Source organism: Ogataea haglerorum, assembly GCF_019207285.1.
Source record: "Ogataea haglerorum isolate 81-453-3 chromosome Unknown 81-453-3_NODE_1_length_915391_cov_96.871712, whole genome shotgun sequence".
NCBI classification, from domain to species: Eukaryota; Fungi; Ascomycota; class Pichiomycetes; order Pichiales; family Pichiaceae; genus Ogataea; species Ogataea haglerorum.
This window is the reverse complement of record NW_025065151.1, coordinates 795937-814283: the sequence shown is the minus strand read 5'-3', so window position 1 is coordinate 814283 and position 18347 is coordinate 795937. Positions and strand designations below refer to the sequence as shown.

At 47.2% G+C, this 18347-nt stretch overlaps 9 protein-coding genes across 9 annotated transcripts; 4 read left to right on the top strand and 5 right to left on the bottom strand.

Annotated features, from left to right (window-relative positions):
- Positions 1-7: 7 nt before the first annotated feature.
- On the bottom strand, positions 8-906 carry KL911_000499 (uncharacterized protein; the record flags this gene model as incomplete). Its single annotated transcript, XM_043200341.1, has 2 exons — positions 8-277; positions 766-906. 2 exons carry the CDS (start codon positions 904-906, stop codon positions 8-10), a joined length of 411 nt encoding a protein of 136 aa, XP_043057192.1.
- A 280-nt stretch (positions 907-1186) lies between these two features.
- On the top strand, positions 1187-5092 carry KL911_000498 (uncharacterized protein; the record flags this gene model as incomplete). The annotated part of the gene is made up of 2 exons (XM_043200330.1): positions 1187-1440; positions 1618-5092. 2 exons carry the CDS (start codon positions 1187-1189, stop codon positions 5090-5092), a joined length of 3729 nt encoding a protein of 1242 aa, XP_043057191.1.
- A 46-nt stretch (positions 5093-5138) lies between these two features.
- Positions 5139-5879, bottom strand: KL911_000497 (uncharacterized protein; the record flags this gene model as incomplete). Its single annotated transcript, XM_043200319.1, has 1 exon — positions 5139-5879. The coding sequence occupies one exon, from the start codon at positions 5877-5879 to the stop codon at positions 5139-5141; it is 741 nt and encodes a 246-aa protein (XP_043057190.1).
- A 447-nt stretch (positions 5880-6326) lies between these two features.
- Positions 6327-8468, top strand: KL911_000496 (uncharacterized protein; the record flags this gene model as incomplete). Its single annotated transcript, XM_043200308.1, has 1 exon — positions 6327-8468. The coding sequence occupies one exon, from the start codon at positions 6327-6329 to the stop codon at positions 8466-8468; it is 2142 nt and encodes a 713-aa protein (XP_043057189.1).
- Positions 8469-8518: 50 nt separating this feature from the next.
- On the bottom strand, positions 8519-9010 carry KL911_000495 (uncharacterized protein; the record flags this gene model as incomplete). Its single annotated transcript, XM_043200297.1, has 1 exon — positions 8519-9010. One exon carries the CDS (start codon positions 9008-9010, stop codon positions 8519-8521), a length of 492 nt encoding a protein of 163 aa, XP_043057188.1.
- A 132-nt stretch (positions 9011-9142) lies between these two features.
- KL911_000494 (uncharacterized protein) lies at positions 9143-9781 on the top strand (the record flags this gene model as incomplete). The annotated part of the gene is made up of 1 exon (XM_043200286.1): positions 9143-9781. The coding sequence occupies one exon, from the start codon at positions 9143-9145 to the stop codon at positions 9779-9781; it is 639 nt and encodes a 212-aa protein (XP_043057187.1).
- A 14-nt stretch (positions 9782-9795) lies between these two features.
- KL911_000493 (uncharacterized protein) lies at positions 9796-12891 on the bottom strand (the record flags this gene model as incomplete). Its single annotated transcript, XM_043200275.1, has 1 exon — positions 9796-12891. The coding sequence occupies one exon, from the start codon at positions 12889-12891 to the stop codon at positions 9796-9798; it is 3096 nt and encodes a 1031-aa protein (XP_043057186.1).
- A 185-nt stretch (positions 12892-13076) lies between these two features.
- Positions 13077-16178, bottom strand: KL911_000492 (uncharacterized protein; the record flags this gene model as incomplete). The annotated part of the gene is made up of 1 exon (XM_043200264.1): positions 13077-16178. The coding sequence occupies one exon, from the start codon at positions 16176-16178 to the stop codon at positions 13077-13079; it is 3102 nt and encodes a 1033-aa protein (XP_043057185.1).
- Positions 16179-16283: 105 nt separating this feature from the next.
- KL911_000491 (uncharacterized protein) lies at positions 16284-18338 on the top strand (the record flags this gene model as incomplete). The annotated part of the gene is made up of 1 exon (XM_043200253.1): positions 16284-18338. One exon carries the CDS (start codon positions 16284-16286, stop codon positions 18336-18338), a length of 2055 nt encoding a protein of 684 aa, XP_043057184.1.
- Positions 18339-18347: the final 9 nt, after the last annotated feature.

Sequence of the window (18347 nt, the reverse complement as noted above, 5' to 3'; positions counted from 1 at the left end):
GTGTACATTATATGTCGTCCGACTCGCCCTCGGCAAGCAATGCCTTCAGCTCCCACTCGCGTTTGAATTTGTCATTGAGAATGCCCAGTTTCGAGATCAGTCTAGTGCATGCGTTCTTAAGAGCAACCCGGGGTTTGTAACCTTCTTCTGTCTGCAACCTCATCACAAAGTTGGCAAACAAAGGATGCTCCACTTTGTAGGCCACGAAGAGCACCTGTGGGTCGTTGGCAAGCTCCTGTTTGAGCAAGTTGCCCAGCGTGTGGTCTTCTCTCTCGAACTTTATGAGCACACAGCTCGGCACTTTCGAGTCCGGTGTGATCTGAAGCCTGGCCGGTTAGATCTCCAAGGGTCAATACGTACTTTGGCACTCCATCGGGAAGGATGAATAGCTCGAACCGATCTGGGGCGTTCATTGGTGAGCAAAAGAAGTGTTGATAAATTTTTGAGCGGGGTGTAGAGGTGTGTAAATTGTCCGGCCTGAGTCTCGCCTGAGAATAGCCAGGGTGCGGAAGCCGAGGCGACAAACCTTCTGAAGAATCGCATCGCTGCGAGCTTCCCACCTACGTTGAAACAGAGGAAGTTTCTGTCGGCTCCGCTACAGCCCTGTAGCTCGACGCCCCTGTCACCCGGCCTGAGAGGTCCTTCCTTTGGTGGTGCACGACCTGATAGCTCCCGCTTCACGCACACGCTTTTTCAAATATCTTTTTTCTGCTTCAGACGAACACAAGTTTCATTTCAGTGAAAACTAGTTGCAAGCTCGCATACATCTCTAGCTATTCTTGGGGCGTGTCTTGCGTTTACATTCAGTGTTTTCCGATCAACCAACACTTCTTTGCCCAATGTCAACACAAGATTCGTGGCAAAACAAGGAGTCGTCAGACCATCAGCCTGCGAACTTGCAGTCATATAGGTATGTTGCGCGCCAGGAGTACGCCTACTAACATCCGCAGCCGTCAGCAAGGTGCCCCTGTTCTCCCGCCTCCGAGCTCGCTCGAAAATGGTGAGTATCAGATGGAACACAGACCCATGACAACGGGTCAACAGCTCTATTCTCTGCCCTCCCTCCCAGGAATCAACAATCTGGGCAGATACTCGGTCCAGAATATGGACAATCAGCACGTAAGTGAAACTATCAAATTTGCGTTAGCGCAGAGAACTAACAAACCAGCTTTCCGAAAACATAAACATGGCCTCCCCGTCGACTCAGCACCAAAACCTGGTCTCTACTGCCATTCAGCAGCACACGCAGGACCAGTCGCAAGCTCAGAGACAGGCAGAACACCAGGCGGCACAACAGGTTGCTGCCACAGCTCAATCGTATCGTCCTTTGAACGTCAAAGACGCCCTGTCCTACCTTGACCAGGTCAAGATCCAGTTCCAGAACCAGACAGACGTCTACAACAACTTTCTGGACATAATGAAGGACTTCAAGAGCCAAAAGTAAGTACACCTTGCACCGCTTGTTTTTTTTGGTGGGTCCGGTTTGGTGTGGTTTTTTCTTTTCTTTCCTCCCGTTTCCCATCCCAAACCTGATCTTCCATTCTTTTTCCATTTTTACTAACAATTGTGCAGTATCGATACTCCTGGGGTGATTGAAAGAGTGTCTACGCTGTTCAGAGGCCATCCCAAGCTGATTGATGGATTCAATACATTTCTGCCTCAAGGTTTCGCCATCGAGTGTTCTTCTGCCGATCCAAACACCATCATCGTTACAACCCCAATGGGGAAGACTGTGAGACAGGACCCAGGTCCGGTTCCTTATGACCCCCAAAATCAGCATCCTACTGCTCAGCTCGAGTACCAATATCCCCAGCAATCCCAGTCGCAATATCACCAGATGCTAGGTAATGGTGGCCAACAGCCTCCATATTACCAAGCTCAACAGCAGGCTCCTTCTCAGCCACTTCAGCAGCAGGAGGTGAAGCAGGGATCCCCCGCTGAGTTTGATCAAGCAATCAATTACGTGAATAAGATCAAACAGAGGTACGCCAACGAGCCGGACATCTACAAGCATTTCCTCGAAAATCTGCAAATGTACCAAAAAGGAATAAAACCGATTGACGATGTTTACCGAGAGATTTCGGTATTGTTCAGAGACGCCCCCGACTTGTTGGAGGATTTCAAACTCTTCATGCCGGATACGACGGCTCCTGTTCTGGATCAACAGGGAAGGATGCAAGGGCCGCAGTTAGGCGAATACAACAACTACGGCCAGGTGTATTATGATGGGAAACAGGCAGGACATCTAGGTCAGCCTCATTCACAAACCCAACCGCAGCAGTCGAATGTTCAACTTCCTCCCGTTGGAAGCTTCCAGCCCCCAACCTTCCGCCAGCCTGTGCCTCAAATGCCTCCTAAAGATAAAAAGAAGAGGTGGGGTTCACAGCAGCTATCTCAATCTATTCCCACGCAAAAGTCTTATCAGATGACGCAGCCGTATGATGAGCCTCCAGTGTCCAACATACGTGCTTCTTTGCAGCCGAGACGGAAGGAAGAGAACCCTTCTTTGTTGCCAGGTGTTCCGGAGCCTGTTTATCCGAACGCTGTTGAGTCTGATCTCACCGATGAGATTACATTCTTCGATAAGGTGAAAAAGGCTATCAACAACAAGCAGACCTACAATGAGTTTCTCAAGTTTCTCAGGCTTTATACCAGCGAAGTTATCGACAAGGACACGTTGGTTGAGAAAGCGGAAGGATTCATTGGTGGCTTCCCTGATCTCTTTGATTGGTTCAAATCCTTTGTTGGGTGGGAGGAGAAACCTCTTCATATTGAGAATATTGCTATCAAGAAACAGCAGTTGGACCTCATGATGTGCAAAGCGTGCGGCCCATCATACAGACTGCTTCCAAAATCACAAACATACATGCCTTGTTCCGGCAGAGATGAGATGTGTTGGGAAGTTTTAAATGACGAATGGGCCGGACACCCTGTTTGGGCTTCCGAGGAATCTGGATTCATTGCTCATCGTAAGAATCAGTATGAGGATATTCTGTTCCGAATTGAAGAAGAAAGACACGAATATGACTTTTACATGGAAGCCAACCTTAGAACTATTCAAACGCTTGAGACGATTGCCAACCGACTGGCAAATATGACACCGGATGAAAAGGCCAAGTTCAAGCTTCCACCAGGGCTTGGCCACACGTCTGTCACGATATACAAGAAAGTGATCAGAAAAGTGTATGATAAGGATAAGGGTTTTGAAGTTATTGAGGCTCTTCACGAAAATCCTGCTGTTGCTGTTCCGGTTGTTTTGAAAAGGCTCAAGCAAAAGGATGAAGAATGGAAGAGAGCTCATCGTGAATGGAACAAAATCTGGAGGGAATTGGAACAAAAGGCTTTCTACAAGTCTCTTGACCACCTTGGTTTAACATTCAAGCAAATAGACAAGAAGCTTTTGACCAACAAGCAACTAGTTAGTGAGATCTCTACCATCAAGCAAGAGCAAATGCAAAAGAAGTTGCACCCATTGATGCCTATTCCAGCTCCGCAATTAAGTTATCATTACGATGATTTCGAGGTTTTCATGGACATTCTCAAGTTAGTCGACTGCTACTTATCGCACAGCCAGACTTATTCCCAGTATGATAAGGAAAAACTTGAAGGGTTCCTCAGATCTTTCATTGCCAAATTCTTCTTCTTAGATTCCAAATTCATCGATAACGCTATGGCAAGAAGATCTGTCGGTCAAGTGAAGGAGGCCCAAAAGGAAGATCCCGACAATAACGAAGCCGCGCCAGCTATTCCTACTCTATCTCAATCGAAAAAGAGATCAAGAGATAATGATCTTTTGAGGGATGTCTTGAACAAGGTCAAGAAACCTAAGAAGAATGATGGCGATGAGGGATCTGATTCCGCGGGCTCTGCTCAAATCGCTTCGCAGGGCGAAGAAGACGGTGAAGTTGAGAGAGCTCAAACAAACTGGATCACGAATGATAAACCAAACATCTCATATGGTGACGATCGTATCGAGTTCAACATGTTCTGTAACACCCAGCTCTATGTGTTCTACCGCTTTTTGAACACTCTTTATGAGCGTCTGCTTGAAATCAAACAGATGGCTCCGAGCGTGAACAAAGAAATCAAGTCGAGAAAGGTGACACCCTTTGCTAAGGATTTGGGTTTGATCAATGACCAATTAGAGGAGATGGGTATCAATATTAAGGGTGACGACTCGTACAATGAAGCTCTGGAACTGTGCGCAAAAGTCATTGAGGGCTCCTTGGACCAAAACAATTTTGAAGAGACCCTCCGTCAAGGATTCCGCAACAAAGCTTTCAAGCTGTTCACTGTGGATAAGGTTATTTCAGGTCTTTTGAAGCACTGTCACAACATTATTAGTGACTCAAAGTGCACCGAAATGGTTTTGCTGATGGAGAAGGACCGCAACAACTCCAAGACGACCGCAAGAGACCAAATCATCTATAGAATGCAGGTCCGCAATCTGATGGCCTCAGATGAGAACATGTTCAAAATTGTCTTCAACAAGGCTTCGAACGACACTACCATTACATTCTTGGCATTGGACGATACCACGATTCGCGATGACTCAAAGACGCCGGAAGAGAAGTGGAATTACTATCTCACCAGTTATGCCATGTCCCATCCTACAGAAGGCATTGATCCTAACGCTATTCTGCTTCCGTTTTTGAAGTCCAACGTTGAAGAGGAAGAGGAAGAGGAGGGAGAGATTGATGGTATCGCAGACTCCAAGCTGAAGGTCAAAATAGATAAAGAGACGTATAGGTTGGTGTTTGAGCCGGGCTCTTACGATGTTTTCGTGCGCGACACTGCTTTCAGTAAGGATGAAAAGCGCTTGAGCAAAGAAGTCAGGATGAAGAGTTTACAGGAAGTCCTAGATGGCGAATTTGGACTTGGAAAGGAGTTGGACGAAGGCGAGATCGAAGAAGCTAATAAGCAGTTCAAAGCTTGGATAGAGCAAGGTCCGCAGGCTTATCAGCAAGCGGGAAGCAAATTGATTGATTCTGCAGGAGACACGGTGAGCACGGGGCTAGACACTGTTGTTTCCGGAGGCGGCCCTTCGCAGACCGATCACACTAGTGCTGACACCCATAACCAGGCTGAATGATGGTTTTTTTAGGAATTTGTGTATAATAAAATATTTCAGACTGTGATCAGATATCTTTTGGTGCTTCATAAGGTTCTGTGGCCAGGTCCACACCAAAGTCATCGAGAGTCTCGCCGAGATCGTTAGTCCATGAAGAGACGGTTATTTCGTCAGAAGAGTCGATGTCGTAATTGGAGCCATCTGGAGGCCAAGGCAGATTAAGCTGGTCTTCGTCTTCATTGACCTTTTCAAAATCAATTCCGTTTTCTTTGGGTCTCCCCCATGGCCAAAGCCAGAGATGCACTGGTCCAAGAGCCATGCACAGATTCCGGAACGCGGAGCCTGTGTCGTAGGGGAAAACTAGGTCATCGAATGAGAAGTTTGGAGGAATCTGCGAGTCGCGTTTCAGTTCTCTGTAATTGGTTTTCCAAGACGTCAGTTCTGGAAGTGGCTTACTGTGAATTCTCTGATAGTTTGCTCTCACCTTGGTCCAGAACTTTTCCGTGTAGAAGTGCGAGTGCACTCTTTCGCGTTCCCAGCTTTCTATTGTGGTTTCGTTGCTGGCAAGATTGAAAAGAGTACGCAAGAAGAGAATTCCAATTGTGAACAAGACAAACACACACAGTAGTGTACACACAATCACGAGAGCAAGCTCCTTTTTGCTGACCAAATAAGCCGGCAGGTTTCTGTTTTTGTAGTAGGAGGATAATTTTCTCACCAAGAATGAAGAGGTGTAAGAGACAGCTACGAGGACCCAGGTGAGGAATCTCATGAAGTGGGGCATGTTCTCGTGTCCAACGCAGTTCATTGTCCAAGGACAGTGGTGGTCCATTTTCAGAACGCAGCGTCTACACGTTTTGCAATGGTGAGTCCTCTCTGGTTTGTAATGTTTGCACTTGGAGCAGTATTTGTACCACTGTTTCTGCGGTTTCTGGGATTTGTCCACTGTGTAGCCGCTGGGCGGGTGTCCTGGTGACGTGTAGATCGCTAGGTAGTAGGAAGACCAGACCAGTACGGCGAGAATCAGGAGCTTAGTTTGATCGACGCGGTCTCTGTAGAACAGATAGTGGGCACACGCCTGGATGGACGCAATGAGCAGACTAGGTATCTATTGTATTAGAAGACGGCTCGTACGCGTACTTACCGCTATGCCCAGCCAGGGCCATTTGAACACGATGGCCATTTATAGATCAGATGAAAAATAATTATGCATTTAAATTAAAAGCTTTTTATTTTAAATTTGGCTTCTGCGAAAATGTCAGACTCCGAAGTTATTCCCCACGATGTTCTGCCAACGTTTGAGACCGACAACGAGCTGCTCAACCGCACATTGACGCAGATCGAGCAGTTTTCGCGCGCTGATGGACTTCCAGACTACCACACCGCTGTAAACGAGGATCCTCCTTCGTACAGGCCAAACGACACCGTGCACAACCAGGAAATACTCCATGTGCGAGACAACGAGAGACTGCTGCTCAACAATCTGGACCAGCTGGACAGAATCGCTTCACCCGTCAAGATCACCATCAGAGCCACCAAAACCTTCCCTCAGATGGGGAAGAGCATTGAGCGAGGTAATCCCCTGAAAGAGTTCCATGCTGGCGATATCGTCACTGGCTGTGTGACCGTGCACAATCCCTCAAGTACCAGAATTCCTTTTGAGATGTTTTTGGTGTCGCTCGAAGGCTACGTCACCATCCCGTCCATAATGACCAACAAGGTGACCAAACGCACGTTTCTGAAGATGTTCGATTTCGGAGCATGCTACATGGACGGGTTCTATCCGACGGCGAATTTCCCCACACCCACGCAGTGCACGTACGACCCGTTCGACGAGACCTATTACGGCTTTCCCGAATCGAAGGTGCTTGAGCCAGGGAGCAAACACAAGAAATTCTTCTATTTCAGACTGCCAGAGACACTGCTCGAAAACTCGTGTGACCACCACATCTACGAGCACTTTGAGAAGCTGCCACCTTCGTTTGGGCTCGACCGCGATAGTTTCAACGGCAGAGCCAGAAACATCACGATCAACGAGTCGCTGGGATACGGCCGGCTGCAGGACATTGGCTCGCCCATTCTGCTCAACGACCAGAGTGAAAACGGCCAGTCGGTATCATATGCCATCTCAGTGCGCATGATTGGCAAGTACCAAGACATCTACAAGAACGACCCGATGAAAAAATTCATCATGATAAAAGACGAGCAGCATTTCTTCAGATTCATACCTGACGAGTCCCTAGACTTACCCTCTTACAAAGACAACCAGAGCCTGGCAAAACAGCCCACCAAGAAGCAATTGGAAGGAATTGCCAGAGCTGCCGAGGAGGCAATAGAGAAGCTCACAAAGATCAAATTCTTGCACTCAGCAGGAGTCGAGAACGAGCACGACGTCAACGAGCTCAGCACGGCCACCGAAAAGCTCAAGAAAACAAATATAGACTTATCTGCAGAGCCAATAATTTCGCCCGCTACAGACAGCTACCAAAATAGCACCACTTTTCCGCTCTACAAGAAAAAGCTATTTGGATTCCCAAACGCCAAATCATCTGAAAAACCTAGCCAACTCAGGTTCAAGGCATCGATAAGCAAAAATGTGCGACTCGGCTACATTGTGCCCAGCGTGCTCTCCAAGATCTCGTCGACAGAGATCGAGCAGCAGAAGGCATCGGTTCTTTCGCAAGTGCCGCTCCAATCCCCAGTTCTGAGTCCCGTGACATCTCAACACGGGGACGAGCTTGCCCCCGTCAGCTCGCTCACCAGTCTGAAATCGCTAAATGACGATACACTTAATGAACTGGTCTCCAAACTGGAGTCTATTCCGTTTTCCAATGAGGTGGAAATACAGCTGGATTCCACCTCATCGCACCCTCCGGAGATTGTGTACGTGCGTCCAGCTTTGAAGTCGTGCACAATCTCCTCGCCATCACCTATTCCCGTCACTTTTGATCCGGACTTTCTGCTCCAGGCAGAGACCCCGGCGAACGCTATAATAGGTGTGAAAGACGAATTTTCGAGTTATCTTGCAGAGCTGAAATCGCTTGCTAGAGAGACGGGGCGAGGCATAGAAAAACAGCTGTGCCACGACTTGATATCTCTCTCAAATATCGGCCTGGCGCAGAAAACTTTACCGGTCTTTGAAGAGGTAATCTTGCGGAGCCAGCCAAAATGGGTGCAAACCAGGGAGGGATACTCAACTAGGTTCAAGATCAAACTCAACTGGGACTACGCTACCATTCGAAAGCTGACGTTGTTGCCTAGCTTCAGCATATGCTACCTCACCAAACTCTACTACCTGACGTTAAAGCTGGGCTTCAAAAAACACACCACCAACAGTGCAGTGCTGAATGTGCCGATCGAGGTGGCCAAGATGAGTTTTGGAAAAAATCTGCAATGATAGATAGGAATGTCATTATAGAGCCATTATTATTACATAGGACGCTCAGCTCATTTGAAATCGCCAACTTGCAAGTTTCTTGTCATCGCCGGCAAAGCCACGCGGATGCCATCCAACTCCTTGGTCATATGCACCTGGCACCCCAGACGACTCGTTTCGGTAAGTCCGAAGGCCAGATCCAGCATATCGTTCTCATCATCATCGGGCTCGGGGATTAAATCATAGTAATCAGGATCGACTATAATATGGCACGTCGAGCAGGCGCACGAGCCTCCGCAGGCACCCTCCATATCAATATGGTTTGCCTGGGCGATATCAAGGATCGAGTCGCCCTCAGCCACTTCAAATGTTTTCTGTGATCCGTCTTTGGTGATGAAAGTGATGTGCAGTTCTTCTCCGGGGTTCGGCTTTTTGATATGTCCGTGCAAGGCAGGAGTAGTTGAGTGGAGTGGTCGTATCCACTTTGTTTGTATATACGGAGTCGCACGTATCAACGGCGCCCTGAACAAGGGCCTGGTGACCCTTAATGCTGAGATTCTCATGAAGGACTTCTGATGTAGATTACTTTAGTCTTGAAAATTACTGGCTCGGGCGCCGGTTATGGAGCACTCGGAGAAAAGAGGCGTCGATCGGCGTTAGAAAAATAAGTACAGCATTATCTGGAATAATTCGCCATGTCCTTGTTTGAGAACTATGAGACCGACTTCAAGCTGGCCTATTCGGAGGCCCAGCAAAAACTTAACCAGATATACGGTTTGGCAGATCAAAATACACGCGTGGATCTCATGAGAGAGGTCGAAAAACTCATAGACGACGGCTATGACCTTATCGATTCCATGTCCCTCGAAGTACAGCAGCTTGCCACCCACCAAAGATCTTCCTACAATGCCAAGACTAGAACGTATAAGCAAGACCTCGAAAGACTCAAGTCCGACCTTAAATCGCTGATGGACGACAACGATAGGGTGAATCTCTTGGGAGTCAGCAACGAAGACGATTACAACCAAAGACAGAAACTGCTCAATTCTCATTCGTCGATTGACAGATCCACGCAAAGGCTCAATGACGCCACACGAACAGCTCTCGAAACCGAAACAGTGGGCACCGGTATTCTAGATAACCTGCGTTCGCAGAGAGAGCAGATCTTGAACGCGCGCGAAACTTTGACCGAGGCTGACACCTATGTGGACAGATCGCTCGCTACTTTGAAAACAATGACTCGCCGCCTCGCAACAAACAAGATAATCACCTATGGAATTATCGCTGTCCTTATAATGTTGATCTTCCTTACAATTATCAGCAAATTCAAATAAATATATATATATGCTCATTTCTGGGTTTCGAACTCCTCACTAGAAACAACAATTTCGTCTTCCACTTTGTAGTTGGCCATTGCATCACGCACTTGCTTCATCAGGTCTTCGTGTTGGTCCGCATCGGAGTTCATGGTCTTAGTTGATGTTCTACGGCTCAGGCCTGGAACTTTGTGTACGGCCTTCTCGTCGTCTTCAATATCCAGCTTTTCTGCAGTAAGATTCAATAGCGACTTACCAGACTTGCGCCGAACAAGCAACGGAAATGGAGATGGCCTAGGTGTATAATTTTTGATCTCCTCCTCGTCGTAATACGACCTCCTGCGCCGCGGTCTGTTGGGAGTTCTACAGGCAACTCCCACATCCTGGATGAACCGAGCAACGAGAGCTGTCCAGCCACACTGCCACTTACTACCCAATCCCCGTCCAGTGTCTCCATCGAAATACTCGTAAAAGTTGACAAGCTCTTTAAAGTATTCGCTGCTCAATAATGGATCTTTGACCGGACCTTGATATGGACGTTCATTATTTTCATTTGGTAAGAACAGAAGAATCAGACGCTGTTGGATCTCTTCGGCTGCCTGTGCCAAATTCATAAGTTGTCCGCTGCCCTTTGGAACCTCAACTTTGAGATCAGAACCGTAATATAGATAGAATCTAAGTAACGATTCGATCAGTAAAAAGTTTGTAGGAAACCAAATCGGTCCTCTCCAATTGGAGTTTCCTCCAAAGAGACCAGAGTCAGACTCTCCTGGCAGGTAATTGATGGTGTACACTTGGCCACTAATATCCATGGAAACGGGATTTTTCTCGTGATACTTCGAAAGTGACCGAATACCGTACGGTGCCAAAAATTCGTTCTCGTCAAACAGTTTTTCTAGGATTGCAATGAAACGCTCCTTACTGACCAGGGAAAGCAGTAGTCTGTCTCCTGAACCTTTCGTTTCCATAGATGCGATATTCCTTTCAATGAGGTACTTCTTGTTTTCAATCAGCCAATTCAATCTTTTTCTGAAGTTCGGGAACCTCTCAAGTAGCTCAGGCTCAAGAGTAGAAGTTGCAAACAACGGAATCAGTCCGACCAAAGAACGAACTTTCATGGCAGAGGTTTTGTTACCTCCCCAATGAATTTTGTCATAGAAAAATTGGTCTTCCTCGTCCCACAAAGACTCCGGGGTAGGGATGAGAGTTTCTTCATTGGAAACGCCTGGAGGGGCCAAGTAGGACATTGCATCAGCAATGAGCAAGTAATGTTCAAAGAATTTCGATGCCACATCTTCGTAAACGGGATTCTCTTTTGCAAGTTCCAAAGCAATGTTCATCATGACTAGAGCATACCAGGCCAGCCATCCAGAGGAGTCCGATTGAAACAATTCAACGTTTGCAGGAGGCTCGGACCTATTGAAAAGGCTGATATTGTCCAAACCCAAAAACCCACCTTCAAAAATTCCATTACCATCGGGATCCTTCCTATTGACCCACCACGTGAAGTTGATCAGGAACTTTTGGAACACCCTTTCCAAAAATTGCCTGTCCTGGTAGTTGTACATCTTCTTCTCTATCTTGTAAATTCTGTAAGCAGCCCATGCTTGAACAGGAGGATTTGAGTCAGAGAAGTTCCATTCATATGCTGGAATTTGTCCTTGAGGAGACATATACCATTCTCTGGTGAGCAAGTCGAGCTGCTTTTTGGCAAAGTTTGGGTCTATCATTGCGAACGGAATCGTATGGAAAGCGGTGTCCCAAGAACAGTAGAAAGGATACTCGAAATCATCTGGCATCGATAAGATGTCTTCATTGTACAAGTTTTTCCAGTCTTTATTTCTCCCGTTGGCCCTGCCAATCACAGGAGCAATGTCAGAATTGGGGTCTCCTCTGTACCAAAAATCGTGAATAAAATGGTAGAACTGCTTATTCCATAGCAGTCCACTAAAAGCCTGTCTTTGAACGTTGCGAAGTTCCTGGGGAAGTGGAAGAGGCGAGACATTCCAGTAAAATTCATCTGCTTCAGACAAGCGTTCCTCAAATACCATATCAAACTCCTCCTCATCGAATTCTATCTCCTTCTTTTTCGTTAGTTTGTACCTTATTGTAACAAAGTCGCCAGCCGGGATACCCCCGTTTTCGTCAAAAACAAACCAAGCGCATGCCTTAGTTCCCTTCCCCTCTGGATTGACGGCCTCTTCGACTTCATCAACGATGTAATCATGGAAACCATCCTTGGTGTACTTGGTCTTATTTTCCACATCGTAGAGCCGCTTGAAATTCGTTTCATTATCACAGAAAAGAAGTTTCGGCTCGACATCTTCCGAATCCTCATCCACGCCCGGGGCAGGAGCAAAAACGAGACGGCGATCTCCTAGTTTGAAATGGTCCACCTTTATGGAATACTCAGAGTCAGGGAACTCCTTTGAAAGAATCGGCTTTTCAGCATTCTGCTTTTCTCCCCAAGCCCATGTGTTCCGGAAAAAGATCTGTGGCATTATGTGCAGAGGAGCTGCGGCCTGAGACCGATTATAGGCTGTGATCCTGAAATTAAGTTCCTCAGGATCATCCGCATCCTTCGCCATTTCAAAAAAAATGTCAAAGTAGTTGTTGTCCTTGAAGGCATCAGTATCTGTGATCTCATACTCAGGCTCCAGCTTTGTCCTCCTCAAGTTCTCTTGGTAAATCTGTTCGTAGGGAAATTTGCCAATTGGGTATTTATATAGAAACTTAGCGTATGAGTGGGTTGGTGTGTTGTCCAGGTAATAATACATTTCCTTAACATCCTCACCGTGATTGCCACTCTTTGAGGAGACACCTCCAGGAAGTCCAAACAGTTTCTCTTTGAGGATGTCGTCATTTTCATTCCAGAAGGCTAAACTCAAACAGATGTATTGATGGTTATCGCAGATACCCCCCAACCCGTCTTCCGTCCATCTGTAGACTCTAGACCTAGAAGTCTCAAAGTCAAATTGCCATGCGTCTCCATCAGCCGTGTAATCCTCACGAGGCAACCCCCAAGCCCTCTGAGCCATATAAGTTCCCCATCTCCTCCAATACTTAGAGTGATCTTTGTCTTCGGCAAGACGGATCTCCTCCTTTGTCGGCTTTTGACCCAAAGGCATTGATCAGCTTGGTAATCAAGGGTTACAAGAACAAAATAGGTAGCAAATTGTACTAACTGGCCCGATCAATCCACAAGTGAAACTAGATCAATTTGAGGAATTAAAAGATTACAGTGCGGCCCCATACTACCATACCCCTTACACCAAGAAAGTTAAGACAGATAATGCGCTTTTTATTTATCGGCTTAAAAAAATGCTCTAAGATATTCATCGTCTCTCAGATTTCTCTCCACTAGTGTGTAGATCTCCATTAACATGTTAGGGAAGCGGCCGGCAAAGAACGCGTAGAAGCCATCAGGAAGAGGACTCATTTGCTTGGCTAGGTTGGGTGGCAAGTCCTGGAAATGATGGTATTTGTTGCGCAGAGCCCGGAGTAAATCCATCAACTTGTCGTCGTTGTACTTTCTGTACTTGCCGAGATTGTCCAGAAATGACGAGTTGAACTTTCTGAACCACCCCTTGCCAATGATAGCTGGTGCTATGCTCTCAAGCTCCAGAAGTAAATCTGACGGAGGATCTCTTCTCTCAATTTCAAAACGGTCAGAGACACGAAGCAGAAACTCCAGCTTCTTCTCAATCGACCAGAAATATGGATGCTTTAAAATCAGGCTCATATCGGGCCTATTGGCAGGGTCTTTGTCTATCATCGACTCTATCAGATCGCGAACCTCGTAGCGGTCCTCCAACGTGTCCAGGAGATCCAAATTATACTGGTTTTTGATGATGTTGCTTTCGCGCGAATAGCGATCACCAAACGGATGCTGTCCTCCAGTCAGAACGTAGTAGAAAACACAACCGGCCGAGAAAATATCAATCGATCTCGTTAGACGACGGTCACTCATCAACGAAAGCTGGCTGTGCTGCGACTCGGTTTCAACCAGATCGTCAACAAGAAGTTCAGGCGCACGCCAGCCAGAAGTTCCAGCAGCATGTGCAGTGGTGGCCCGGAAAGACGACTGATCGTTTTCAAGCTTCTTACAAAGCCCAAAATCAGATATAAGCAGCCGCAAAGGCATCTCCTTATCGCTGCTGCTTATCTTTTTTGGTGGAACAACCAAGATGTTCTGGGGCTTGATATCTCTGTGAACTATTTTGAGGGAATGTAAATGGTTCAGCCCGTTCGCTATCTGCCAAAGAACGCTGACTGGTTTCATTTTACGCAGCAACTCATTGGAGTCCTCCTTTTTCTGCTCAATGACGTCCTCGAGCGATGCTCCGCACAATTCCAACGCAATATATAGGAATCGGTCACTTTGCTGGGAGCAAAAATAGCGGACCACATTTGGGTGATCATCACTTTCTTGCAGCAAGTTGATCTCGTGGGACGCAACATCGTAGAAGTCTAGCAGCATCCGCTTAACGGCGACTGGGCGATTTTCAAAACTTCCTTTGAACACAACAGTTCCGTGAGAGCCATAACCCAGAATTTCGTCTGAAATTGTCATGTTGCTGGTTGACGTAGGTATAGTGATAGTAGAGTTCGCAAAGCTTTTCTGGGAACCACTTCTACTCCGCACAGTGTCAGTGCAATCTTCCAGGGCAGAGCCTCCGATCTCCTTTTTCTTGTTCTTCTTGCCTCCACGAGTGCCTCTTTTGCGCCTACGTGGTTGAGATTGTTGGCCGTCTTTGTCTTCTGATTGCACAGCCTCCTCATTGGGCTTAGAAGAGTTGTATGACGACGAGGAAGAGTTTTCGCTCTTGTTATCGGTCTCCACAATGGTCACCTTTTTTGGCATTTTGTCTGTTTCAAGGTCTCCAAACCGCTCCTTCTTTATCAGATTAAAGCTCTTCTCTAATTCAACAACATCGTCCTTGAGCAGCATATCGACGATCTCAACAGCACTTTGGGTGCGTTTGAAGAGCCCAAACCGGCTCAGTATTTGCGTCAGCGGCGGAAGAATGCCTATTCTCGATAAAAAGACGAGAATTAACACGCCAATCACTGTCATGACAACGTTCTCAAAAGCACGATATACCAGATTAATCAGCGGCGTGCCCCTCGCCATTGAAGAGGGCAATGTTGCGACGTCGTATTGGGAAGGCGGATCAATGGCAAGATACTCTTCTGCTTCGGGCAGTCCCGGACTGGACTTTCTTGGTCGTCTTGGTTTGCGATTCAATGGATCTTCAATGATTGTCGAGGAAAGCGACTCCGGTAGTCTCGGGCATGTCAGATCGATGCGGTTTTGCGATTTGTCCATGGATTTGTCGTGGACTCCAGATATGGCGATTCCCAAAAGTTCGGCATTTGCGAATATCGAAGGTGCGCGCCAACGCTCACTGGAGACGTATTTTGCCAACGGAGCGGATTTCACCAAGGAAGGATAGTTTGTCTCGCTCATGGCAAACCATGACCCGCCCTTGGTTCTATCCACAAACGTAGAGTCACCTGTAGTCGTGGCATTTTTGTTGTTGAGAGGATGTGGAAGCACAATAAAGTTGTTACCATCCCCGTCCTCTAAGAAAACATCAAACACATTCACGGTGACGAACGGCAGACTCGAAACCCACTTGACCGACTTTGTGCTGGCATCAAGAGCAAGCAGCGAGTTGTCGTGGAACGGCTGAATGTATAGATCGTCGACGCTGTGGACGTTTTCCGCCGCGAGATTGGTGTGCAGATTATTCAGACCCCACGAAGTGTACGTGATATTCCATGCTGTGTTGTTTTTCGAGTGGATGCTGAGCTCGTAGGTAGTCTTCCCCAGCAATATGACTGGCTGGACCGGGTCGGTGGGGTCTTCTACCGGACATATGTCCGCCGACTCGGGTATCCCAAAAGAATCTATCAAATCACCGGTGCGCGCATCGATTCGAACAATTCCCGTCCTTTTGACTCCTGTGTATATGAACTCGTCTCCGATTGAGAACGGCGACTTTGAAACCAGCTGCTGGACAGAGGCAGGCAGCTTTTGCAGTCCTGTTTCCTGTGTGAAGTAGTATATAGAGCCCTCGTCAAACGGCTCGACCATCCACGCCGAGAACTGAGATCCCACAGAGGGGTCAGCTCCCGATATATTCGGGGCAATGCTTTCCTCAATGGCCACGAGCGGCGTACTCCCCACGAAAGTCCACACCATTTCGCCGGTCACTCGATTCAGTGCATGCAAGTTTCCCTCGACATCGGAAGCCAACAACAGATTGGTGACGGTAAAGTCTCCGAGCGATTTTTCCAGAGAGTGGTCTGCATAAGGAGAGATCTCATCGCCAGCGGAAACAAGAGTCAGCGTGAACAAGAATGCAAGACGTAAAAGCCAACTTCTTGCCAATACTGAGCGAACCCGCATAGCCTTTTCAGGTATTATATTTAATTTGTCTTGAAAATTCTGTCATTTTTTTACGCTTAGTGAGTGCTACAAGCCCCATTTTTTGAGTAGACCCAAATTACCAATATGCAGATCGTGAAGGATTTGCTGGACGAGCTGTTCCTTTGGTTTTGCCACCTTATTATCGATACGTTCTTCCGTGAAGTCCGGGTCCGTGGCTCCTACAATTTGCCATCCAGAGGGGCGACCCTTGTGGTTATCGCTCCACATCACAACCAATTTCTGGACGCTGTGATTGTTACTCATGCCATCCACAAGATCAACGGACGTCGTACGCATTTCATTGAAGCCGCTGTTTCTGTCAGAAGGCCGGTTATCGGCCAACTCAGTAAGTGGAGTGGAGCAATTCCGGTGGAAAGGGCGCAGGACCTGTTGACCAATAAACAGGGTAAAATCCGCTACGAGGATTACAGTCACGATGAATTGACCATTGTCGGGGAAGGAACGAAATTCACCACCGATTGCGAGGTCAAAGGGCTGATCGGACTCCCCGAAAGTGCAGGAAACCAAAAAATAGCAGAGATTATAAGCGACACTAAACTGAAACTGGCAAAGCCAATGGCCAAATCCAAGGGTGTCGAGATGCTCATACGCGGCACCGCCTATAAGAGTGCTCCAAAAGTCGACAACCACGATGTTTTCAAAACAGTTTTCCAAAGACTCAGAGAAGGTGAGCTCATCGGGATCGCCAGTGAGGGCGGCTCTCACGACCGTACCGAGCTTCTGCCATTGAAGCCTGGTGTCGGGATTATGGCATTGGGTACAGCTGCCGAATACGAGGGTACAGAAGTCAATATTGTTCCCTGCGGAATGAACTATTTCCATCCACACAAGTTTCGCTCCAGGGCAGTTTTGGAATTCGGGGAACCTATCAAGGTGGGCCCTGAGGAGGCGAAGGCCTATAGGAGAGATCCAAGAAAAACTGTCGATGCACTTATGGAAAATATTACTACCGCTTTGAAGTCTGTGACAACTCAAAGTCCCGACCTCGAAACGTTGCAGGTTATCCAGGCTGCAAGAAGGTTGTACTCCAATCCTAGTAGACCTCTTCCATTGCCGTTGGTTGTGGAAATGAATCGCAACCTGCTTATTGGATACAGCAAATTCAAAGATGACCCGAAGATCAAGCATCTGAAGGAGAGTGTGACCAAGTACAATAAACGACTGACATATTTGGGAATCAAAGACTACCAGGTGGAAACAGTGACCAAAAACCGCTGGCGTACTTTATTTTTACTTACGACTAGGCTGGTGCGACTGTTGGTGTTGTTGGCGTTGAGTCTTCCTGGAACAGTGCTATTTTCTCCCGTTTTCATTGCATGCAAGGTTATATCAAAGAAAAAACAGAAAGCCGCTCTAGCTAGCTCGAGTGTGAAAATCAAGGCCCTTGACGTTTTGGGTTCATGGAAAGTCCTCATTGCTTTAGTGGCTGCGCCAATATGTTACTTCATCTATTCTGCGATCGGCACCGTGCTTGTCTTCAAATATGAGTTGGTCAGGTACAGTACCTGGAATGTGCTTGTTACTTTTGCCTCCTGGTGGGCTCTGCTTGTTTCCACTACGTACGCTGCATTTGTTATGGGTGAAGTTGGTTTGGATATTTTCAAATCCATTAGACCGTTGATCTTATCTCTTTCTCCACGATCCAATGATTTGGACGAATTGCGGAAGGAAAGGCATCGTCTGTCTGCAGTGATTACAGAGGTAATCAATGAACTAGGGCCTAAAGTCTTCCCCAAGTTGGACAAGTACAGTCTGGCCCGGCTGGAGAAAGAATACGAAGAAGAGGTGGAAGACCTGCGCTCAAGATCAAGGTCCCAGTCCAGATCGAGGTCGGGGTCACGGTCGATGTCGCGGGCGTCGACTCGCTCCGGATTTACCGAAAATACAATGCCAAACCTTTCCGATGTTTCGATCTTTCCCGATGCGTTGCAGCTCAGAGACCACTCAAGCCCTAGTCCAACATCGAGTAGCTCCAGCTTTGTGCATCTTGACAGCGCTGACAAGGTTGCAGCAAGCGGAGTCAATGATTACGATGCGAGCCTGTTGTCAAAGGTTAGAAATGCAGTTCTCAAAAAACGCAACGAGGAGGCCAGATTAGAGGAGGAAAAGTCGGATTAACTAACTTAT